The 25417-nt window shown below is 48.8% G+C and overlaps 1 protein-coding gene across 10 annotated transcripts in view; it reads left to right on the forward strand.

Annotated features, from left to right (window-relative positions):
- The window catches only part of ATXN1 (ataxin 1), a 403499-nt gene that overhangs the window by 372326 nt on the left and 5756 nt on the right, over nucleotides 1-25417 (forward strand). For 9 of the 10 annotated variants that reach the window (XM_023756489.1, XM_006091750.3, XM_014458392.2 and 6 more), the window contains one exon: nucleotides 14497-16555. In XM_023756489.1, coding sequence (XP_023612257.1) covers nucleotides 14657-16555 — 1899 coding nt within the window. In that variant the 5' untranslated portion in view covers nucleotides 14497-14656. Of the gene's footprint in view, nucleotides 1-8509; nucleotides 8650-14496; nucleotides 16556-25417 lie in introns of those variants that run through there. The other variant, XM_023756494.1, reaches the window with a different exon arrangement.

Raw genomic sequence — 25417 nt, forward strand, 5'->3', positions numbered from 1 at the left:
CAGTAGCATTGTCTTTCATTGCCACTTTATAGAAAAAGAACCTGAGGCACAGAAGAGTTTATGCAACTTGCTCAAAGTCACACAGCTGGTAGAATGGGGAAGTCAGGATTCAAACAGAGGCTGCTCTGATGGGGTAGCGGGTCGGGGAGGAGGAGCAGTTTGGCAGCCAGATTCTGTAGGGTTTCTGGCAGCTCATTCAGCGTCCTCCATGCCCCACTGGCTTCGCGCTGGGCCTCCTGTGAGCCCAGGAGGGGCTGCGGTAATTACTCAGCTTTTTGATTGAAAACAGCCTTAGGTGGCGAGTCATCCCATTGTCCATTTTGCTGGTGATTGGAAACAGCACAGGGCGTCTTGGGCTCCGCGAAGCAGCCTCTCTGAAATAAATGGAGGTGGAAAATAGGTTTCCCACTTGTTCCGCTTTTCAAAAGAAACCATTCATCTTTTGAGGGTCAGAACTCAGCCATCCAATTCACTGAGTATGAGTCATACCCCTAATTTTAAAACAAACATTTTTTTTTTCATAGAGAATTCTTATCTTGGCTGATTTTTACAGCTGGTCTTCCTGTGCTTTCCACGCTTGATGTAGGCTGGTTTCAATAAAATTGTTATCTTTGGAAATGCACATTCCTTCCAGTAAACCGAAGTCTACCAGAAGCGCTTCCTTGGGATTGATGTAAGGACAGTCTGGGCATAGTTTTGGATAATGGGATGTGGGTTCTTAGAGCCCTCCCCGTGCAACACACATCTTAACGACGTCTCACATGGCGAACTTAGACTTCCTGCTGCAGGGAGCATCCGGGGCTAATAATCTCACAGGAGAATTTGTGTTAGAAATGGAATCTCTAAATGCAGATGCTTTTCAAATACACAGTGTTTTATGACACTCGACTTCCTTTTTTTTTTTTTATCCAACACTGTATCGTTACCTCAAAAAAATGCAAAAGAAGATCGAGAAACCCTTTGCCTTTTGGTCGCCAACTTCTAAGAAAGACGGAACTGTGATAGACTGACACGGGATGAGAGGGATGAGGCAGTAACCGACAAATAAAGGACCACAGCCCTAGAATCTGAAAGGACTATAAAATTTCAGTCTATCCTCATCTGGGGAGTTGACAATATAACGAAGAAGATACCACGTGAAAACAAGTAAAAAGTACAGCAAGCGCAGTGAAGTGATAAATTGTGGTGGTTGTGTAAGCTTCAGAGGACGAAGGAATGAGCAAGAGTGCAGTGGTCTTAAGTGGCTTAGCCAAGCTTCAGGGGCCCCACTATGGGCGGAGGCATGGAGGGAGTGGCAGTGGCAGCCTGGGTGGGGACCAGAAGGATAGCTGAGCTATAGGACAGCGTGTGAATGATAGGATAGAGCAGAATGATGAGGGGCACAAAGAAGAGGGGTGAGGGTCGAGGGGTGGGGTGGGGAGAACCTCGAGTAAGTGACATCTAAAGAGAGACTTGAAAGATAGCTTAGAACACTGGTGCTCAAGCATGGTCCCCAGACCAGCTGCGTCTGCATCATCTGGGAACTTAGGTATGAGAACCACTGGATCGGAAAACAGGCAACAAGGTGGCAGGAGGGGAAAGTGCTCAGAAGGTATACACTAAGGCTTGAGCTTACATGCTTGAGGGCTGGAACAGTACACAGCCACATCCACTGGTCTGCGTGTTATCTATGATGCTTTCACACGGCACTGGCAGAGTTGAGGAGTTGTGGCAGAAACTGCCTGGCCTGTGAGGCTGGATACATTTACTGGGTGGCCCTTCTCCTAAGTGCTGGCCCCTGATTTAGAGGGCGGGACTGACATCACCTGGGGGTCTGGTCCACATGACCTGGGAGTTTAGTACAGGGGAGAAGACATGGACAAGCAGCCTTCTGTCTTGAGCAAGTAATGAAAGGATAGAGAGCTTTGGGCACCATCTTAAAATGATGCTTCTTAGCTTTTCATTGCTCACAGTCCCCATGGTAATGTGAGGAAGTGCATTTGCTGTAAGGCCTTAAAGATGCCTGGAGTCCAGCCGTGGAGAGCAGGCCGGCTCTAGCAGGTATTTGGAGGATCCATGTAGCTCCAAGGAAAACTGGGTGTGGAGAGGCTGTGGAAGTTTAAAGACAAAATTGCAATTGGATTGCAATTGGTTTGCAAACTTTTAAAATCATGACGTATAATTTTTAAAAGTTATTTTTTCTTGTGATAAAATAGCCATAACAACAAATTGACTACTTGAGCCATTTTTAAGCGTACATCTCAGTGGTATTAGGTATATTCACATTCTGGTGCAGTCATCACCCCACTTATCTCCAGAATATTTTCATCATTCCAAACTGTAATTCTGTGTGCACACGACACAGTAACTCCCCACGGCCCCCTCCCCCGGCCCCTGGAAACCTCTGTTCTACTCTCTTTCTCTGTGAATTTGCCTATTCTAAGTACCTCCTATAAGTGGAATCATACAGTATTTGTCCTTCTGCTTCTGGCTTCTTTCACTGAGCACAATCTTTCAATCTTTAAATAATACTCGTCTGGTAGAAAGTATCCGAATTGCATTCCTCTTTCAGGCTGGGTAATAGTCCACGGTGCGGATAGACCACATGTTGCCTATCCAGTCCTCTGTTGATGAGCATTCAGGTTGTTTCCACCTCTTGGCTTTTGTGAGTAATACTGCTGTGAACACTGGCACACAGAACCTGTGGGAGTCCTTGCTTTCCATTCCTCTGGCACATGCCTAGAAGTGGAATTGCTGGATTCTACGTTAATTCTACATTTAACTTTTTGAGGAACTTCCAATCAGTTTTCCACAGCATTTGGACCACTTTACATTCCCACCAGCAATGCACAAATGTTCTCATTTCTTCACATCCTCACTAAGACTTGTTATTTCCCCCCAACTTTTTTTTAAAGTAATGGCTATCCTATGGGTGTGTAGTGGGGAGCATGTAATTTTTTTAAAGCGCAGTTAAGGAAGGTGAGAACACCATGTTCATATTGTCAGTGCCGGGGCAAAGGATTGGCAGCTGTATTTAAACATCATTGAGACATTCTGCTGGGGGGCGGGGGGGGGGGAGGCGATGGTGTTAACCGGGACCCTAAAGATCGTTGTAGCAGGGGTGCTCACCTGTGGCTGAACATTAGAATCCCCTGGTGCATCTTTTTCAATGCCAGTGCTGGCCCCGCCTTCTGGAATTCTGATTCGGTTGGTCTGGCTGAGTCTGGACATGGGTGGATGTTAAAAAGCTCCCTGGATTCTCCCAACGTACAATGAGGATTGACTTCTTAGTCTGCAAGTGAGGACAATGTGGCCCTGGCACCCCTGCTGCCAGCTTTCTTGTTCCTCAGCTCAGGGCTGCTGCCACTGAGACACCATGTTCAGCATAACCAAGGGCACAGTGAACCCAGCCCTGCCCCAGGCACGTGTGCAGCTTCCTCTGCTCTGAGGAAGTACTTCCTCCAAAAGCCTAAGAGCCAGTGCTGGAGCCCGGGGATGGGATGCTGGGCTGGTCAGGGTCAGGGTCAGTGGCCACGGAGATTGCTGGTAAGTCAGTTCCACTCAGTGGAGGGAGGATATTGAGACACCTGCACATCCGGTGATGGTTCTCCCACTGCTCAAGCACTGTGAACAGGCTACCCAGAAAATTGAACTGCTAATTCTACCGAGATGTGTGTGCTTAACCGCTGGGTAATTCTTATGGGCAGGCTTTCTCCACAGGGCCTGGCCCAGATGGAATTACACCAGGCAGCGTGTTCTCCTCCCCCATCTGTTGCATTCACCTGCCTGTCACTGGCCACTGTTTAGGGGTGCTCAAATTTGGATTGATCTAATCCTTGCTTCATGATACATTCTTATCCCTGGACCCTGATGGATTTTATTTATGTTTATTACTTTGTCTATTTAAGTATATAATCAGCATGGGCTATAAGGAGTTTATGAGCCATCTATAAAGTTAGAAAGATCCGTTTCCACGAGACTGCCCTCAATTTCTGACACCAATTACAAGTTTGGAGGGTTCCCCAAACTACCCTCAGGTGTGATAACTCACTGGAAGCTGTTATGCTCATGGTTGCAGTTTATTACAAAGAAAAGATACAGGTTAAAATTAGCCAAGGAGAGAGGCATAGAGGGCAGAGGCCCAGAGGGGTCCAAACTGGGGGCTTCCAGGCGTCCCCTCCCGTGGCGTCGTGGCCACAGTGTGTGACAGGACGCAGGGAGTGCTGCCAACCAGGGGAACTCGCCGGAGCCTTGGGGCCCAGTGTTTTTATGGGAGCTCAATCACAGACTGCCACGTGGCGGATCTTTTGTCCCCAGCCCTTCCCGGAGGCCTGGCAAATATCTCTAGTCATTAGCTCCTCAGAGATTGGAACTGATCCCACGTGGCCAGAGCCCCATCATCAGTTGCTTTGTTAGACTATCTGGTGGCCAAAGCCCCCAGGCAAACAGACACACTGATATGGGGCAGGCCACTCCAGAGGCCTGGACATCACCCCCAGTAGCCCAGGGCAAAGGCTAGACCTCTGTTTGGCTATAGTTAATCCATATATATATATATATATATATATATATATATATATATATATATATAATTGATTTTTAGAGAGGAGTTGACAGAGAGAGAAACATTGATCAGCGGCCTCCAACATGCACCCTGACCAGGGATGGAGCCCACAACCTGGCCATGTGCCCTTACTGGGAATCAAATCAGTGACCTTTCCATGTACAGGACAGTGCTCAACCAACTGAACCACACTGGCCAGGGCAGGGTTAATTCTTCACTACACACCAGCAGGTTCACTGCCTAATCTAAGAACTGGAGCCCAGGTTGTTTATACAGGCAAACCAAGATTTTCATTTTATTTTGGCCACTTGCACCCTGTGCCTCAGTATCCTTGTCTTTACAATAGGACGATCATCCACAGATGGTCACTGGCATGTAAAACATCTCTGTGCCCTGCACAAAGAAGGGCTCAGCAACTTCTGTCAACCCGCTTTGCTTTGGGGAGGTGGGTCTCAGGAGGTCTTGGCGCCTTGGTGGTCCAGGGGATTAAAAAGGTGCACAGTGTCCCAGAGACGGTAAGACTGCCTACCACAGAAGGCAAGCCGCCGTGACACAGCCCTGCAGGAATGACGGGGTAGTTTATAGATGATCCACGGGCCTCGGCTTTCCTTTCCAGCCACATGGGGCAATGAGTGCGCTAAGACCCTCTCAGAATGCCTCAGTTCCAGAAGGCATCTGGGTGGAGAGGTTTTACATTCATAAACGTGGGCCATCTAATCCCTCAGAGACCCAGTCCCCTGGTGGCCTTAGAACAGATTCAGCCTCCTCCTGCTGCTGCTGGGCTGTGCTGGGTGGTTGTAGCGAAGCACAGGAGAGCATGTGTGAGCAGACAGCTGGCAGCCTTCCTGCGGGATGTGGAAAGAAGTCTGCATTTCCCCACCGTGCCTTTTGGGAATTACTCATCCAAGAAGTATTGCGGAAAAGCAGGCCGAGTGGAACAAGGAGCCATCACACTTAACTCTCACCGAGAAATGCCAGGCTTACGTTTACCTCTGGCCTTTCTCTTCATTCTGTTGGTGTATGTTGAGTTGCTTGCATGCTTCTTGGTGTGAATGGGGGCCTGTGCATTGGAAACTGTTATAAATATAATCCCATCATTTGGCTGAAGAAAGAAAATAAATTATCAAAAATCCTTAACTTTCTTTTTTGTATAAATCACAGGTATGGGGGGGGGAGGGGGGACCCAGTTGCTTGAAAGAGTTGGTAGTTGGAAGGACTGTATTGATTGATCGTGGAGCCAGGAGAGGTCAGCAGCAGTAAGGTGGGTGAGAACGGGAGGCACCAGGAAGCACTTGCTGAGTTGTAGCTGTGATCGCTGCCATCTACTGAGTGTGTGCACTACGTCGGCACCGTGCCGATCGATTCCTCCCCGCTTTATAGGCAGAGATTACACACTGTTGAAACACTTGCCTCCCTATACTGGGTGCATGTTCAATTTTGAGTCAAATAAAAATTACATTAAAGAATTATATATGCAGTTAGAGGTAAAGCCAGGTTTTCAACCTGGACTCCACCTACTCCACAGCCTATTCTTTCTGCTACTCTCTGTGGCCTCCTTCTTATCCTATATAATAAAAGCCTAATATACTAAGTGTCCAGTCGTCCGGTTGGCTGTTCAAGCAATCAAAGCAAATATGCTAATGATATGCTAAGGCCACTCAACCACTTGCTATGATGTGCACTGACCACCAGGGGGAAAACGCTCTGACTGGTAGGTTAGCTTGCTGCTGGGGTCCAGCAGATAGGGACTGAGTGAGACAGGCCGGACATGCCCTAGAGCCCTCCTGCAGCCCCTCCCTGGCTGGCCAACCTCCCATGTCCCTCCCCAGCCCTAATCGTGCACCAGTGGGGTCCCTTGACCTGGCCTGTGCCTTCTTGCAATCCAGGACCCCTCAGGGGATGTTGGAAAGCCAGTTTCGGCCTGATCCCGCAGGTCAGGCTGAGGAACCCCACTGGTGCACGAATTCATGCACTGGGCCTCTAGTTAGTAATAATAGTATAATAATATGTTACCTTCCTGTCAGGATTGATGATATTAATGTTTTATCTTTGTATTTCAAATATGCAATGGATGTGAATGCTTGCTGAATTCTGTAGTGAGTGCTAAGAATCACTAGAGTGCTAAGGACATTACTTTGAGAGTCAAGAAGGACAGATTCCTGTCCTCCCCACCCCAATCCTAACTGTGAGCATGGCCAGTTCTCTGCCCCTGGTTGTGCCAGCTGGAGCAGGGAGACCAGTGGGGCCAACTGCCTCTGCCTGAGACCAGTCACTGTGCCGAGGGTTGGGGACACTGCACACGGCGCATGAGTGCTTGGCACTGGCCTGGCCGGGGGCGTGGAGGATAAGCAGGTGGGCGTCCTGGGTACTGGTCCAGCTCGCCTGCCACTTTCAAGCAGAAAGGTCTTTGCTCTTGTATCAAATCAGGGAAGGTCTTGACAGAAAGGCATTTCCCGCTTTTCTGAAAACCTCAGCCTCTGTTGGACAGTTCATCTGGGACCCGTTTCAATCACATGGTTATCCCTCTGAGTGATGATTTTTCCGTCTTGAGCCTTTCCAGGAATTCCAGCTCAGGCAGGCTGCCAGGGGACACTGGCTACTCAGACGTGGCTGCGACATTCCCCACGGGCCAGCCAGCTTCCCGGGATAGCCCGGCCCTGCTGCAGGCCTCGATCCTCCTCCCTCCTCCTTATCGCCCCACCTGCACGCCTGTCCCATGCACACAGACATGTGCCATGTCCCCATGCAGTGGGCCCCGCCTGCATGACAGATATCCTGGTGCTTCCACAGGTGGCAAAACCCGCTCACAACACGCCCAGTGCCACCGTCATTGTGGTGACTGGGAAAGGTAGTGGCAGAGGCCGAGAATCCAAGAGCAGCTCCACCCAAGGCTTCAGGAGTGCTGTCTCCCCCTTGGGCTGACAGCAGCCAATGACGGAGCCCGTTGAGGGTGAGGGAGGCAGCAGTGTAGTTCTATGCCGGGTCGAGGAGTTCAGTAGACAGACAGACAACACCAGCACAGCTGTGCGCCTGCAGGATCCCCTCCAGCGCCTCCCTGAGGGCCTTCAACCTGCAGTGACGCCAAGTCCGTTTGGCCCACTGGACTCAGAGCCACGTGGAGTCGGGAGCACCCAAATGGGACTGTGTCATTCAGATGGATTTACATTTTTTAATCATTGTACTAAGTTTAGTTGTCGTATTCATTGCCTGAAATGAATACTGAAAAAAAGTATTATTTTTGGTGCTAACAACATAGAATGGGGTCTGTTTTCTCCTGCCCTTCCCCTTCCCACTGAAATCTCTCCTCCCCAACAAGGCCCTGCCTCAAAAGAAAGGCCCCCCGTCTGGCCAGCATGGCTCAGTGGTTGAGCATCGACCTATGAATCAAGAGGTCACTTCCCAGTCAGGACACATGACCAGGTTGCAGGGCTTGATCCAGTAGGGGGCGTGCAGGAGGCAGCCGATCCGATCGATGGTTTCCTCTCATCATTTCCATCTCTCTCCTCCCTTCCTCTCTGAAATCAATAAAAATATATTTTTTTATTAAAAAAAAAAGAAAGAAAGCCGTGTGGTATGCATCGCAGCTGCACCTGCGTGCACCCTTGAACTTGATTTTTGTGATGCCAGAGGGAGATAGTTTGTGTAGACAGCATGTTAATGTCCACAGTGCTCCATGTCTGACCATGCAGGTTGTTCTCTCTGTGGTCTCTGCTCTACCGTGACCTGGATCACAGTTGGGTGGGTGGCATTGAGCTTGGGGCTGGGGGTGCTGGGGATCCCAGCTCACTTGCCAGTGAAGTCAAAAGAGTCTGATCTTTCTGCCTCAGCCAACCCAGCCAGTAACACGGAATGCACACCAGCTTCAGCCCAGGGTTAGTGCTGGTGTGGTGCGGGTTCCCTGACATCTTCAGCCCCTCTTACCCCTAGCTTCCTGCCCCATTTATACATGAGAAAGGAAAGGACATTTGCTCTTCCGCTGCCATCACCACAGTGCATCCCAGTACCTGTCTACTCTGTGTCCTGGGTAGAACAAGACACCCAACTCTGTCCTCCCTCTGACTGCAAGGTCTTGGCCAAGCCTCAGCGTCCCCATCTGCAAAGTGGAGGTAAAAATATAAACCTCATGAGTTTGTTGTGAGGAGTAAATGAGATATTTATAAATAGAGTTATTGGCACCCTGGCCAGGAGGCTCGGGTGGTTGAAGCATCATCCCATACACCATAAAGATGGCAGGTTTGATTCCCTGTCAGGGCACATAACTACGTTATGGGTTTGATCTCCGGTCGGGGCATGTACGGGAGGCACCCATTCAATGTTTCTCTTTCACATCCATATCTATTTGTCTCCCTCTCTCCTGTCCTCCTTCCCTTTCTCTCTCTCTAAAAATCAATGGGAATACTAGTATATCCTTGGATGAGGATAAATAAATAAATAGACTTATTGGCATATAGTAGATGATAAATATATGGAAGCTATTTGTATGTGTTTCCTAGGACTGCCGTAACAGATTACCTCAAATTTGGTAGCTTAAAACAATGGAAACTTGGGCATTATGCCAAGTGAGATAAATCAGAGGACAAATGATGTATGATATCACTTAGACATGGAATCTAAAACAACTGAACTTGTAAAAACAGAGTAGAATGGTGGTTACCAGGAGCAGGAGGTGGGAGTGGGAAAAAGGAAGAGATGTGGTTGGAGGGCACAGACTTGCAACCAGCAGATAAATATGTTTTGGGCCAGTGTCCCCTTGCCTCCGTACTCTAACTGTGACTTTGACGATGCCACATACTGTTACAGTATTGAGTCCCTTATTCTGAACACTGTGCTTTTTTTAAAAATGAAGCTTATAATTACTCCAAGTTATTAGGCACCACACCAAACTGTTGGTTCACATTGAATGTATGGTCCAACAGAAAATCCCTAGACTCTTTCATTGGAAACACTCAAGCCAGCCGTTCTCTCCAGCTCTGCTACTAAACTAATTGAGCTGTTGAAACCACGGGCAGGTATTTACATTTACTCTCATTAATCTGAAATTTCTTGGTTTTGTGCCATCACTTCCAGGTTCTGGGGATATATTTGAATATTAATTGCAATAATACATTAAGCATTCCTTCCAGCCTTCTGTTACCTCTGAATATGATAGCCAAAGCACTAATAAAATGTTGAACAGAATAGACCTAAAAATAGAGTCCTGGCATACCATTGGCTCCATGCTGACATTGAAAAATTAAGGTCCACTGTACACATCAGAGGCAAAGTAAATGATGAATGAATGTGTGATCCACTTCCTTTGGGACATGCTGTTCAGCAACCATGAAGGTATCTAATTATGCTATCATCCACCCCACCTTTCTCCATCCCAGAAACCCCAAGGATGTCAGGGTTGGGCCTGTTTTTAATATTTAATATTTTAATGAAGTGTGGATCTTCCAGCTTTGTAATAAAATGAAACAGAAAGGAGAGGGGTGTGCCAGGAATTAGAGAATCCTCGCCATGTCCTAGTGACCTCTCCCACCAGGCCCTGGTGTTCTGTCTCCTAATGGTCAGATGGTTTTTCCAGAACAGACAAGCTCGGCAGTCTGTGTTCCTTCCTCTTTAAAACTGTAGTCATGCCTCTGTTCTGCATAGACCCATGCCAGAAAGGCGTGGGTTCACACTCTGCGGGCTGGGTGTGCTAGGCGAGCAGCCCAGTTCATTGCCACGACCTCGGAATGCATTGTCAGGACGGCGTGTGTCCCGTCCTAGGAGCATCTTCCGTTCAGAGCGCGTGGTTGTTGTTTATAGGACTGGCAGTCAGTGGGGATATGTTCCCACATCTCTCGGTACAGAGGCATCTTGGTTCTTTTATCATTTCTGAAACAGCCTACATCCATGGTACTGGGGGAAACAGTTTTGTATTATAGCAAAGATATGTGTGGCTTTCTTTGTTAAAGTTTGTTTTTCCTCCTGGAGAGGATCGAGTCCTGTACAAAATGTATGATACTAGCCTTTTTAAAGGTGTGTTTTTCTATACTTCTTGAAGACGGAAGAAAAGGAACGTCTGTTATTTAGAACCGTCTTGGTCTAGGAGACACCAAAGGAAACAGCTGCATCTTACCTCCATGTTAGCTGCTTATCTCCATCAGTTAGCAGATAAGCAGCAAGGCTCCATCAGTTCTGTTTATGTGCAGCCCTGGTTGGGGTTCCCAGTGCCTGCTCCAGGGGAAAGAGGCTAGAGATGTTTACTATGCTTGGGAGCTTATGAGCAGAAAACTTATTCTTATACTGAGTTTCTGAAACCTTGCTGTGCCTGTGAATCATCGGGGGATCGTGTTAAAATACAGATGCTGGATCAGGAGGCCTGGGTGGGGCCTGAGGTTCTGCATTTCTAAAGCTGCTGGGGTGCTGGTGTTGCTGGTCTGACGACCACCCTTGGAATGGCAAGGCCTTTGGCCACTGAGCTAAATTTTAAAATACTGATCAAGGGATAGATATAAATGTAGATATAGAGATGCTGGAGATGAATGTATTCAGAACAGTAATTACCAGGTAAACTGTATGTAGTAAACCCTAAATAAATGTCTCAATTCATCTATGAACTCGCCCTCCACTTTAGCCTTCCTGATGTTTGAACAGTATGATCTGCATTTGTGGTTCTTTTGTAACTTTGTGTTTATGGACTCTTGTGTGGCTCCACGTTTCAAAGAAAGTGTTCTGTTGTGGCGGGAACATTGGAGGTGAACTCCTCGGGGCCCAGCTGAATCATTGGGTTTCAGCCCTGAGAAGGCGATTGGGGACACAGAGGCCATTTGTCTGCAGCTGGAAAGAGACCCTAAAAGCAGAAATACCACTCTCCTTTTTTCTTCTTTCTTATCCCTTACTCTCTTCCTTCCTTTTCCCTACTGCACTTTTCTACCTTCATTATTGACCTCTTCCTTCTTTTCTATCCATTAGTCACCCAATGTACCAGAGACATGGACATGGTAGCATACTCTGGCGCCCTCTGGTGGTTCACTGCAAAGAGCAAGACACAGCCCTAGCAGGTTTGGCTCCGTGGATAGAGTGTCCACCTGTGGACTGAAGGGTCTGGGATTCGATTCTGGTCAGGACACATGCCCAGGCTGCAGGCTTGATCCCTAGGCAGCCGGTCAATAATTCTCTCTCATCATTGATGTTTCTCTCTCTCTCTCTCTCCTTCTCCCTTCCTCTCTGAAATCAGTAAAATATATATATGAAAGAGCAAGACACAGTCCCTGTCCTCACAGTGCTTCTCCCTGATAGGATATACTGACACTACAGAGAGATAATGGAGCACAGGGAAGGGGCACATCCCCAGAATTAGATCCTCGTCTCCTCCAAGCTGCACTGGTAATAGCAGGCATGGTCCTTCCAAATGTGGGAGGAGGATGGGTTGAATTTTTATCAGTTTGGCCCTTTTGGGTCCAGTTCAGTCTTTATCTTTATATTCTTGGTTTTATTATTATTATTATTATTTTATTATTATTAAGAAAGGATGTTTATCAATGGATAACTTTTTAAAAGAAAATATATGAATTTGTCAAGGCCAAGTCTTAGTGGTCCATTAGCAGAAGAACAGCTCTAAATAAGCAATGTAAATAAGCCAGGGCACTCCTGAGAACCAAGTCAGCATTCTTCTTCAAACTGGGTTCTTTAAAGAGTACCTTCAAAGGGGTTTTCTCGTTTTGTATATTGTGCATTCAGTTGTATGGGCAATTTCACATTTGCATTGCTAATGGACCTATTTCTGAATGTGTTTGACATTTTGCTTGGCTTTGAAAGGACTTTTCTGCTGCTGCTTTTTCTTCCCTGAAGCTGTCTTGCACTAATTAACCTATTCCCTTACTGCCTGGGCCTACTATATGCAAATGTTCTAATTTCAGATTCTGACATACTACTTTGCATGAACATCCTTAGTGAAATCTTGTGGGGTCTTATTGGATCAGTGCTAGTGTAGAGCCAGCAGGGGGCGTCTGTAATGGTGGGCTTTGAGTAGATCTATCTTATATAACTTTGCTAGTTGGTATGGGAATATGAGAGCTCATACAGTTCCCGTGCTCATGGGTGACTCTTGAAATCTCTAGATCATTATCGGTGTTTTTTAAGCAGCCAAAAAGGGCAACTGTTTTTGATGCATTGTAGTTTAATTTTATTCTGTCATTGTTTTGAAAATAGCACTGCATTTCATTGACTTGAGAGTACCGGGTGTAAATTATGTAGTGCATTCTATAAGAGAAGGCTACGCAGAACACAGTTACCTGGACTTTAAAAGGCTGCAGGTCGGGAGAGTAAATAATTGACACTACTCTTTCGACACAGATATTTCTTCAGCATTAATATTTTAGGTCTTCTTATTTTTGTTTCTGTCCCAGTCTTTAAAGTGCCTCTCATCATATGAGAAACCCTATTATAACTGAAATGCTCTTTGATGTTGAGACACCAAATCCCTAAACCTCCACCTTCAACATAAACTGATCATAGTCATTGTAGTTGGGGGACCTGGTCTTGTGCCATTTGTACTTTTATCGTGATGTTTGTTAGTGATATTCAAGCAAAACCAAAAAGGACCACTAAATCATTGGCAAAATAAAGTAAAATTGCAGACCAGGGTGGGGTGTGTAAGCTGGTGATGGGAGTTGAGTGGAGGGGCGTCGGAGAAAAGTGTGTAATAATAGGGATATGAAAAGATTTTTTTAAAAAGGATATGGCGATTGCTTCATATAGACAAGGATCAGAGGCTGAAGGCTGCTGCCATATTGTGTTTTTTTAAAAATCAGAGCATAGAAAAGAGTGTCTGGGTAGGAGGACCACTGTAACCCCAGGGCACGTGATCCCCACAGCGGGACCTCACAGCTTCCCAAAGTCATAGCAAGGTGACATTGTGCGTGTCTGCAGCTGCTGCCTGTAGGGGGCGCACACATCTGGCCCTTGTCAGCCTGGTTCCCATGGCTTCCACTGATGTTTTGCCTCCTGCCAGATGGGCATCTCTTTGAGTCTTGGTGACTCAGAATTCAGTGTTTACTGGGAGACTGAGATATGTGTCTAAGAAATGGCTCCAGGTTCACTGTTTGTATGTTCGAGTGTAAACACACGGGTTCTGATTGGTCTGAAAGAAGTTTCACCTCCAGGGTTAAGGGTAGGCTGGCTCTCTCCAAAGAGAGCAGGGGCAGGAGGTATAAAAGGAAATTCAAAGGCCACTTGGAACGAGTCGGGGATGAAGCAAGTGTGTAACCATCATTAAAGAAGCCTTCAGTAAACCTGCATGATTATCGAGTTTTTATAAAAAACTGTAACCATATTCATTTTTTAACTGTCTCACCAATTTCTTTTGGTTTTCTGTTATCATGAGTGGCTTTACTGGGAATTCTTGTAAAGAGAATTGTTGTAAAGTTAGGATGGACCCAGAGTCAGGTGGCATCTTCGAGTAGTGGCTCTAATAGATGGGGATTCAGAGATAACATGCAAAGTCCATTGAGGCTCTCACTCCGAACCTGCCCCTCCCCAGGGCCTGGCTCGGAGGGCGGGGCCCAGGGGACGTTCCCTGATGTCATCCTCCCTGTGAGTTTCATTTGATTTTCCAACAAAGTAAAGAAGAGGTGAGGCATGGAACCAGCATTTCCGAAAAGAAAACTTAAGAAATACATTGTCTACCTTCTAATAAGAAAAAAGGAGAGAGGTATTGAGAAACGTGTCTTAGGGGAGTTAACTTCATAAAAAGGTCTCTGCTTTAAGTTTTGACTTGCTCCATGTCTTAATCATCTTCCTGATAGGATGTCCACCGAGGCCACTGTTTTAGCTGTTTCAATGCTGGGGCTAGAATCATGTTTTCAGAATTTGCACTGAAGCCAAAGCCTAGTCTTAGTCTTGGGAGGATGTCCTTTTCCGGTGCTGATGTCTTGATTTCTTTTCCCTCCTTCCCTTTCTCTTCCTTTCCCTCTTCCTTTCCCCAGATTCCAGAGCTGCTGCTGGCGGACTGCACCCACGGGGAGATGATTCCTCATGAAGAGCCTGGATCCCCTACAGAAATCAAATGTGACTTTCCGTTTATCAGACTAAAATCAGAGCCAGCCAGACAGTGAAGCAGTCACCGTGGAGGGGGGACGGCGAAAAATGAAATCCAACCAAGAGCGGAGCAACGAATGCCTGCCTCCCAAGAAGCGCGAGATCCCCGCCACCAGCCGGCCTTCGGAGGAGAAGGCCACCATCCTGCCCAGCGACAACCACCGGGCGGAGGGCGTGGCATGGCTCCCGGGCACCCTTGGTGGCCGAGGTCACGGGGGCGGGAGGCATGGCCCGGCGGGGACTGCGGTGGAGCTTGGTTTACAACAGGGAATAGGTTTACACAAAGCGCTGCCCACGGCGCTGGACTACTCCCCACCCAGCGCGCCCAGGTCTGTCCCGGCGACCACCACGCTGCCCACGGTGTACCCTCCCCCGCAGTCAGGGACCCCGGTGTCGCCCGTGCAGTACGCGCACCTGCCGCACACTTTCCAGTTTATTGGGTCCTCCCAGTACAGCGGGCCCTACGCAGGGTTCATCCCCTCCCAGCTGATCTCCCCAACGGCCAGCCCCGCCACCAGTGCGGTGGCCTCGGCCGGGGGCGTCTCCACTCCATCCCAGCGCTCCCAGCTGGAGGCCTATTCCACTCTGCTGGCCAGCATGGGCGGGCTGAGCCACGCCTCAGGACACAAGGCTGAGCAGCAGCAGCAGCACTTGGGCAGGACTCCAGGGCTCATGGCACCAGGGTCCCCACCACCCACCCAGCAGAACCAGTACGTCCACATCGCCAGCTCCCCGCAGAACGCCGGGCGCACGGCCTCTCCGCCGGCCATCCCCGTCCACCTCCACCCCCACCAGACGATGATCCCACACACCATCACCCTGGGGCCCTCCCCCCAGGTCGTAGTGCAATACACCGACTCCGGCAGCCACTTCCTTCCTCGGGAGGCCACCAAGAAAGCCGAGAGCAGCAGGCTGCAGCAGGCCATGCAGGCCAAGGAGATCCTCAACGGGGAGCTGGAGAAGGGCCGGCGGTACGGGGCCCCCACCTCGGCCGACCTGGGCCTGGTGAAGGCCGGCAGCAAGTCAGTGCCTCACCCCTACGAGTCCAGGCACGTGGTTGTCCACCCCAGCCCCTCCGACTACGGCAATCGGGACTCCGCGGGGGTCCGGGCCTCTGTGATGGTCCTGCCCAACAGCAACACCCCCGTCTCCGACCTGGAAGTGCAGCAGGTCACGCACCGCGAGGCCTCCCCCTCCACCCTCAACGACAAAAGTGGCCTGCATTTAGGGAAGCCCGGACACCGCTCCTACGCGCTCTCACCCCAACAGGCTCTGGGCCCTGAAGGCGTGAAGGCCGCCACCGTCGCCACGCTGTCACCCCACACGGTCATTCAGACCACACACAGCGCTTCGGAGCCACTCCCAGTCGGACTGCCAGCCACAGCCTTCTACGCAGGGACTCAGCCGCCTGTCATCGGCTACCTGAGCAGCCAGCAGCAGGCGATCACCTATGCCGGCAGCCTGCCCCAGCACCTGGTCATCCCCGGCACCCAGCCCCTGCTCATCCCGGTGGGCAGTGCTGACGTGGAGGGGTCGGGAGCTGCCTCTGCAATAGCCACGTCGTCGCCCCAGTTTGCAGCAGTGCCTCACACGTTCGTCTCCACCGCCCTTCCCAAGAGCGAGAACTTCAGCCCAGAGGCCCTGGTCACCCAGGCCGCCTACCCGGCCATGGTGCAGGCCCAGATCCACCTGCCCGTGGTGCAGTCCGTGGCATCCCCGGCAGCAGTGCCCCCGACGCTGCCCCCCTACTTCATGAAAGGCTCCATCATCCAACTGGCCAACGGGGAGCTGAAGAAGGTGGAGGACTTAAAAACGGAGGACTTCATCCAGAGCGCAGAGATCAGCAATGACCTGAAGATCGACTCCAGCACCGTGGAGAGGATTGAGGACAGCCACAGCCCCGGCGTCGCCGTCATCCAGTTCGCCGTCGGGGAGCACCGGGCACAGGTAATGTTCACCCAGGTCCCAGGCGGGGACACCCACCACACACCTTCCTCACTTCCTGGCGAGATGAACGTCTTCCGGGCGCAGACTCTGCCGTGCTCTGGGGGGAATGAAAGGCTTTCATTTGTACCCAGACTTCGGACTCGGAGTCTTCTCTAAGAAGATTCTCTAAGAGAATTAGCCCCGGTGCCCCAAGACATCTGCTGTTTGCAGTGATCTAACTTCTCTGCACCTGGAGTGAGGCTAGTCAGGTCCCAACCGCAGGACAATTTAAGGAAATCATCACTCAAGTTATGCTTTTGTTCTGGGGTTCAGATGGGAACCTGACTGAGAAAGGCTGGGTTAAGGCCCTTCTAGAGGTCCATCTGCCCCTTTTTCCCCACCAGGAAGGGACACTGATGGTCAGGTAAGGATATTAGATGCCCAGAGTCACCCACCATATCTCATACCAACATCCGTGTTTTAAAATGCAGGTTTTATTGTTGGTCAGGCGTGGCAAGGCCAAGAGATGAGATAATGGCCATTGAAAACATAGTTCTTATACTCCCAGATCCCAAGAGGGGACATGCCACACGGGGCAGCACCAGGCTCAGTCAGGAGGCAGAGGGAGTGAGGAGAAAGGGGGCAGTATTGTGGTTTCTGTGGGGAGGAGTGGGTGAGAGGGTGAGTAGGTGTGGGACTGGCTGGTTTGAATAACTTTATAGTTAGCTCTCCTCCTAGTTGTCTGGTACCTGCTGTGGGGTGACTGGGGCAGGTGGGCAGTGGCCAGGAGTCTGAGCCTCCTAAAGGAGGTGGCTAAGTGGTTTGCATATGAAAGGTATGCTCCCAGCAGAGTTGATTGCTATCTCTAGGAATTAGCTAACCCCAGAGGGGCAATCCCTCCAGAGTCAGCAAGGCCTCCAGATGTCAGAGCATCAGAACACAGAAAATAAAAGGCAGGGTTCATACAATCCAAGAAGTCAGGGCTGTCCCAGGTGCTCTGCTGGGCTTGGGGTGAATAGGAACCCCAAGAGTCATGTGCAGCCAAGTTGACTCATGTTAAAAACTAGAACTATGATCAACTCTCTTATAATTTCCCTGGGCTCTTTCAGTCTACCCTTTTCCAGGCTCTTAAATCTCTTGGATGCATTTATTCTACAGCCCATTATAGCAAACAGCAACGTCACTGCCCAGGTTGATTGAGTCAAACAGAGTAGGCCCCCATGGGAACTCTCCTGGCGGTAGAGCCCACTCTCTGGGGATGTTTCCATCAGGGACTTTGAAACTCTGGGCCGTGACAGCACCTCCTTCAGGTGTGAGTTGGAAAAGGGTCAAGGCTTAGCTGATGGGACGTTTACAGAAAATAAAACAAACAAAACAAGAAAAACTAGTTAATGGTTTGAATTGTTTTAAGTACATTTTTAAAAGATCAAGTGAAGTGGAGGGAGGCCAATTTTCCAAAGTGTTTTCCGGAACTCCTTTTGAATGACCGGATGTGGGATCTTACACAACAGCCAGGACCTGCCTTGCCAAAAGCTTTTAACCCCAAATATTTTTCTTTTTTATGGTGAGATGTCACTGTAGGCTTCGACTCTTTGGTAAGACCCACAAAAGAATTTGCAAAGTTCTGAGTCAAAGAAAGAGCAAAACTCAAGCTTTTTAAAATGGCATCATTATGTACAACTCACTACCCATCTGTAGTTGCTGCTCACTCCGACCTTCCTACATGGATTGGGGTCGGTCCTCGTAGGAAAAAGGAATTCTCTTTAGCAAAGCTGTCTTTTTAAGAGTCCCCAGGAGAAGAGTGGTAGATAAACAAGAATGAAAAGTAAATGTGTTTTTCATGGTAGCTTTTTTTTTTAATCCTTAAAGCGTTAGTGTGCACAGAAGTAGGAATGGAAAGAGGTGTGATATTTTTAAACACTCCTGGTTCCTTACCAGCATCTCTTTCAACTTGAGAAGAAAGAGCAGCTCTAGCCGTGGGCCGCATCTCTGAGGCCCTGGCAGCCTCTCACACCAGCGCTCACGGCCTCTTTAGGTTTCAAATGGACCTGGCAGGTCTTAGAGAGGAAGCAAGCATCTCTCTGTGTTTTCCCTGCTTGATACTTTGCAGAATGAACGTCTAAATGATAGAGAAATTGGCTTCCAGGCCAAGTCTCATTACCTTCCCGTAGCCAGACCACTCGTCTCTCTGCTGACAGCCAAGGTGCAAATTAGAAGGTGGAATATTTGTCACAGCCTGTTCGCAGGTCTGTCAGGAGGGCCTCTGTGTGGTCGGCTGCGTGCTGGGAAGGGCTTCTGCAAAGACCTGTGAGAGAGCTGTTGTAGAAACAAGTGCAGGGCCCCAACACAGCCAGTGATTTGTCCCTCTACTGGGAGCCTATCAGAAACAGGCTGACATCATCACAGTGAAAATACTCCCCCAGCTATGTCCGCTTCAGTGACAGAGCAGAGTCCTGGAGAGTCAGGGAGAACTCAAGTCCGGATTTAATTTACGTGCCCAGGACAGGGTGCTTCCCTCTGTGACCGATCAGTCCATGTCTTCCCTACTGACTAGAATCACTAACCCTTGCACCTACAGGGAGATTAGAAATGTGCAAATTGTTTAACTTAATTAGCAAAATCACAGATTTGATTGGGGAAGTTGAAGGAGCAGGGCTGGTTTTTCCATAGTAGGTGGCTTTATGGCCCTGGGCATAAATCTTACCTGGTTGGAGGGCCTCAGGAGGCCTGACCTTATAAAATCCAAGCAGGATCTGACCTTATAAAACCTAAGCAGGATCCCGAGAAGGCCATGTGGCGCAGAGAAAGCCAGGAGTCTGGGTGCTGGTCAGCTGCCAGACCAGTTGTTTTACCTCTCAGAGCTGCCATTTTTCTCATCTCGAAACAGGTAGATGACCCCTTACACCTGGTAGATATCTGGGCCTCCTTGTTCTGTAATCCTTGGCTTTCCTTCCTGCCCTGCAGAACCGCCCTTATGAAATTGGCCAGCACCAACACCAGGGCCAGGGGCCATAAAGGGCACCTCCGCTGACCTCACGCTCAGGTCCCGCCGTAGACCGTAGATGGAGGGGAACTAAAGCCAGCCTGTGTGAAACAGAGGGGCTTTATTTTGGTGATTATTTTTAAGGAGCTGATTTTCTTATTATTGTTATTCAAAGATGCCTCCGATGTTGTTTCCAGCTGAAGCACCAGACGAGGCAGTGTAGGAGAAAAGCACTTTCCGGTATTCGTCCCCATCCCTGGGGCTGGTCCTACGCAACAGGGCATTTCTGTGCACCCCAGTGACCCACCCCAGGCGTTACCCCTTACTACTGTTGGCTCCTCAGGAAGCTTCTTTTGGCCACTCTGCAGTCTTCTTCCTCTTCAGGTGAAGGGCAGAGAGCACACTCCCTCCACCCCTGCAGGGAGGGTCGCTGCTTCCATCCAGCCACCCCCTCAGCCCTGGTGATTCTGGTTGAGAGCCCCAAGGGACAGTAGAATCACTTCCCTCAGAACCTCACTCCCAAATATAATCCACTTAATATTCTCCAAGTTTGAGTCCGTAAGTCTGTGGCGAGTCCCAGAAGGGATCCCAGGCAATAGGAGTGTGAAGCATCACCTGCTTGGGTGGGAAGCAAGTTGGCTGAAAGGAGAATGTGGGATCTGGAGCCAAAAAGACCTCAGTCTGAATCTGTCCTCCACCACTCCGTAGCACCGGGGCCTTGTGCAAATATTTACAAATAATTGCACAAATAATTTATCATGCAAATCCTACCCCAGCCTTCCATCCTTGGTTATGTAGTGGGAATTATGTAAGAATTAAAGAAAATACATTCAAAGGAACCAGCACACTATGTAGCATGTAGTGGGCCCTCAACAATGTTAGTGTCCCTTCCCTGCTTCCCTTGAGTGACTTTGGCCCTGAGAAGGGAAATGGTTGGCTTCTGAAAAAGAAAAGGCTCTGTGCTCTATAGTAAACAGAGTTTATGGAAGGAGAGACAGTTTAGAAAAGCCCAGAAAGAAGGCTGAACTTTCCCAATGAGCTGTGTTTACCCTGCCTGTGTTCCTGTGGCACGTTCCCAGTGAAGGGCCCGGAAGCATGCATACCGCTACTTCTACGTGTGAGCGTACACGTGCAGTGCTTTCCTGCGTGTGCACTGGACTGGAGGGGTGGGTGCATGGTCCAGCCCTCCACATCAGTAAGAGGACCCAGGCGGGGACTGCGGCTCATGGGCCTCTCCTGCAGCAGGCCCACTAGGAGAGTCCCACCCAGGGTGGCCCCACCTGGGGGGTCGTCAGCTTCCATCTGGCAAACAGTGTTCAGTATGTGAGCAGCCTCCTACCTCTCTGCCTCATGCTCCCCAGGCCTCAACTTTTCTGAAAAGTACACATACTTGGCTCAGAAGACTGGAGCAGATCTTACTTGAAAAGTGCTCTGGGGTGACTCTTTTCTTGGACTGCTTCTCTCCTAACTGCCGAGCTCCTTATGTTAGTGGGACTGTCTGTCGCTTCCCAGATCCTCCTGGGGTGACTCCTTCCCGTTACCGCCGCGGCGACTGCTTAATATTCAGTGCCACTTCCTTCCCCCAACTGTCCTGGCGTGTCTGCGTGTGTGTTGGTTCACTCACACGGCATGTTATAATGATGTGCTTACTGCACGTTTACCGATGGCTTTTCGTGCATCCCACTATTTTTTTAATTTGACTGCTGTGTTCTGTGAGTCATCCGTGGTAGCATTATGCAGTTAATGGATTAGCTGCTGCCTAAAAATAGCCAAAGCCCTCATGCAAGCAGCACATAAGCTGGTGTAGTCCCTCCGCAGCCAAGGCAAGCCGACGTGCCAGCGTTCCACATGCGGAGCCTGCCGGGAATGAGTCTTAAAGAACCAAAGACAGATAGTGGCTGCCCTGTGTTGGAAGCCCAGAGCCGGGCCGCTGGTCCAGGTCCTGGTGGAGATCCTCCTCTGGGCTCTGACTCGGGAATGGCTGCAGCAGGGAAATAGCATGCCTCCTGGCTGTGGTGTGTGTGCCCCTCCCAAGAAAGAGGCTCTGTTCAGCCTTTGAGATGTAAGTCCCCCAGCGAGGTGATCTCACGTGTTGTTTGTAGCTTTTTAAAAAATAAGCTTTAATTGTTAAGAGTAGTTAGTTCTAGGTTTACAAAAAAGTTGAACAGAAAGTACACAGAGTTCCCAGACGGTGTCCCCTATTAATGAAATCTTGCATTTGTGCAGCATATTGTGACGGTCGATGAGCCAGTATTGGTATGTTGTCATTAACTAAAGTCCATAGTGTACATTAGGCTTCATTTTTTGTGCTGTACATTCTGTGAGCTTTGACAAATGGGTAATGTATTTTGTATGATATTGTAACCATGCCTTAGGGCAGTGGTTCTCAACCTTCTAGCCTTTTAAATATAGTTCCTCATGTTGTGACCCAACCATAAAATTATTTTCATTGCTACTTCATAACTGTAATGTTGCTATTGTTATGAATCGTGATGTAAATATCTGATATGCAGGATGGTCTTCGGCGACCCCTGTGAAAGGGCCGTTCGACCGCCAAAGGGATCTCGACCCACAGGTTGAGAACCGCTGGCTTAGGGTATCATACAAAATGGTTTCGCCACCCTAAAAACCCTTTATGTGCCGCCTACTTATACTACCACCCCCGCCCCGAGGCCCTGGCGCCCCTGATTGTTACCTCTCTCTAGTTCTGCCTTTCCCAGAGTGTCACATAGCTGGACACAGACACAGTGTAGCCTTTCAGACTGTCCTCTTTCACCTGGCAAAATTCATTTATGGTTCCGCCTTGTCTTTCTGTGGCTTTGGTAGTTCATTTTTTTTTTTAGCACTGAATAAAGTTGTTCTTGAGAGACAACCAAGATGGTGGCATAGGTAAATACCTGAATTTGCTGCCACGTACAACCACATTAAAACTACAACTAAAAGACAAAACGAATACCATCCAGAACCACGGGAAGGCTGGCTGAGTGGAAATTCTACAACTAGAAGGAAGGAGAAAAGCACATTGAGTCCGGTAGGAGGTGCAGAGGTGTGGAAGTGTGGAGGTACGGAGGCGCACGCGCAAGGGGCTGGCAGCTGGGTATGTTGTTGTCTTTCTCAATCAGGAGGGAGAGACAAGCTCCTGACTGCTCTGAACTCCAGATCCGGGTGAGAATTTGGGGACCCAGACTCATACGGAGAGAAACTGGACTGTCTGGCGTTGGGCCGGAACGTGAGGGCGGCTTTCTCACAGAGGTGCTTGCAGCGGTCATTGTTCCTGCACAGGGCCGCGGAGACACAGATCCCAGGCCTCTCTGAGGCAGAGCAGACTGGCAGCCATTGCGGTTTGCTCCGCCCTGGTGATTCCCTGAGACCCCGCCCCACCCAATTTAAAACCACACCCAAGCTGTGTGCTGAGGCTTTTGCATATGAATGGCCTGGCCTTTCTCCACCTAAAAACCTGGGCAGACTCAGTGAGCGCCAAAGCCCCACTGAAGCAGTCCTGCCCCATAAGGGTGTCTCCAGCACATAAGTTCTCCCATTGTAGACACAACCGGTCCTCACAGACAATTGGCCTGGAGGTCAGTTCCTCCCAGTGATACCTACAGCAATCAAGGCTTAACTACAACAAGACTGTGCACACACCCCACAAAGGGGTGCACCAAGAGTGTCCACCTCAGGTAATTAGCGAGGCTAAGCCACTGGGCCTTATAGGACACCTAGCACACAAAGCCACTCTATCAACACAGGAAAGCAGCCAAAATGCGGAGACAAAGAAACAGGTCACAAATGAAAGAAATGGAGGAAAGCAAACTACTGGATATAGAGTTCAAAACCACGGTTATAAGGTTTTTCAAGAATCTTCTAGAAACCTCTGAGAAATTTAGTGAGACCCCCAAAGATATGAAAAAGGACCAATTAGAAATTAAGCATACACTTACTGAAATAAAGAATAATATACAGAGATCCAACAGCAGACTAGAGGACCCCAAGAATCAAGTCAAAGGTTTGAAATACGAAGAAGCAGAAAATACCCAACCAGAAAAGCAAAAAGAATCCAAAAATATGAAGATAGTGTAAGGAGCCTCTGGGACAACTTCAAGCCTACCAACATCCAAATTATAGGGGTGCCAGAAGAAGAGAGAGAGCAAAATATTGAAAACCTATTCGAAGAAATAATGACAGAAAACTTCCCCTACCTGGTGAAAGAAATAGACTTACAAGTCCAGGAAGCCCAGAGATCCCCAAACAAAAGGAATCCAAAGAGGACCACACCAAGACACATCATCATTAAAATGCCAAGAGCAAAAGACAAAGAGAGAATCCTAAAAGCAGCAAGAGAAAGAAAGTCAGTTACCTACAAGGGAGTACCCATATGACTGTCAGCTGATTTCTCAACAGAAACTTTGCAGGCCAGAAGGGAGTGGCAAGAAATATTCAAAGTGATGAATAGCAAGAACCTACAACCAAGATTACTTTATCCAGCAAAGCTATCATTCAGAATTGAAGTTCAGATAAAGAGCTTCACAGATAAGGAAAAGCTAAAGGATTTCATCACCACCAAACCAGTATTATATGAAATGCTGAAAGGTATTCTTTAAGAAGAGGAAGAAGAAGAAAAAGGTAAAGATAAAAATTATGAACAACATAGTGAGAACAAATACATATTTATCAACAAGTGAATCTAAAAATCAAGTGAATAAAAAATCTGGCAAACAGAATAAACTGGTGAATATAATAGAATCAGGGGCATATAAAGGGAGTGGACTGGCAATTCTCAGGGGGAAGGGGATGTGGGGGGTGTGGGAGGAGACTGGACAAAAATTGTACACCTATGGATGAGGACAGTGGAGGGGGGGTAAAGCCAGGGGGTGGGGTGGGAACCGGGTGGAGGGGAGCTATGGGGGGAAAAAAAGAGGAATAACTGTAATAATCTGAACAATAAAGATTTAAAAAATAAATAAATTAAATTAAAAGGTAAAGGTTTAGAGGAACCTCTAACAAATCCAGTATAAACAGCCCCCCCCCCAAAAAAAAAGTTGTTCTTTATGCCACACTTTTTTTTAATCCTCACCGGAGGATATGTTCCCATTGATTTTTAGAGAGAGAAAGAGAGAGGGAGGAAGAGAGAGAGAGAGAGAGAGAGAGAGAAAGGCATCAATTGGTTGTCTTCTTCCTGTATGCACCATGACTGGGGATCAAACCTGCGACCCTTTGGTGTACGGGATGATTCTCCAACCAACTGAACCACCCGGCCAGGACCAAGACAAGCATTTTTAAGCCCCGAGAGAGGAGAGCCAGTGGGATGGAATCTGTGTGCCGAGAGCTGCCCTGGTAGCTTGCTGAGCAGGTCCTACGGGCCTCCCAGCAGTGGGGGCCATGGGAACCATGCAACGATGTGCAGGAAGCACCCAGCTTGTGGCTTGGGATTAGTGTCTGGAGGCCCCTCAGCACCAGCCTGGAGTTTACTGAGCAAGCCTGAGACACCCACCGAGGACTGAGTCAGGCCTGCACCACGGTGATTAAATATTGGAAACAACACTCACAGATGTCCTACACTCAGCTGAAGACGTATGACTGTTTTCATTGATAATTTTTCAATATTGATGTAAGTGGGTCTCTTGCTGAGCTCTTCAGTCCTTGTTCCAGGGTTTTCTGAGGTTCTTGATGTGGAGAATGTAGTCATGCAAACTGGCCTTCGAGGAAAGCAGGCTGGCTTTTCTCTTCAGGTAACGCAGGATCAAGAATGTCACTGGCAGACAAGTTAGGAACTCCCAATTTAATAACTGCACCGGACGCGGACACCCACTGAAACCCGCTCCGGAGCTGCCGTGGCTCCAGGACCAGGCAGAGTCGGCACATTTGGGAGAGTACCAAGCAAAATGTTTTGTCAGATGCCCTTC

Source organism: Myotis lucifugus, unplaced genomic scaffold (genome assembly GCF_000147115.1).
Source record: "Myotis lucifugus unplaced genomic scaffold, Myoluc2.0 scaffold_95, whole genome shotgun sequence".
Classification (NCBI taxonomy): domain Eukaryota; kingdom Metazoa; phylum Chordata; class Mammalia; order Chiroptera; family Vespertilionidae; genus Myotis; species Myotis lucifugus.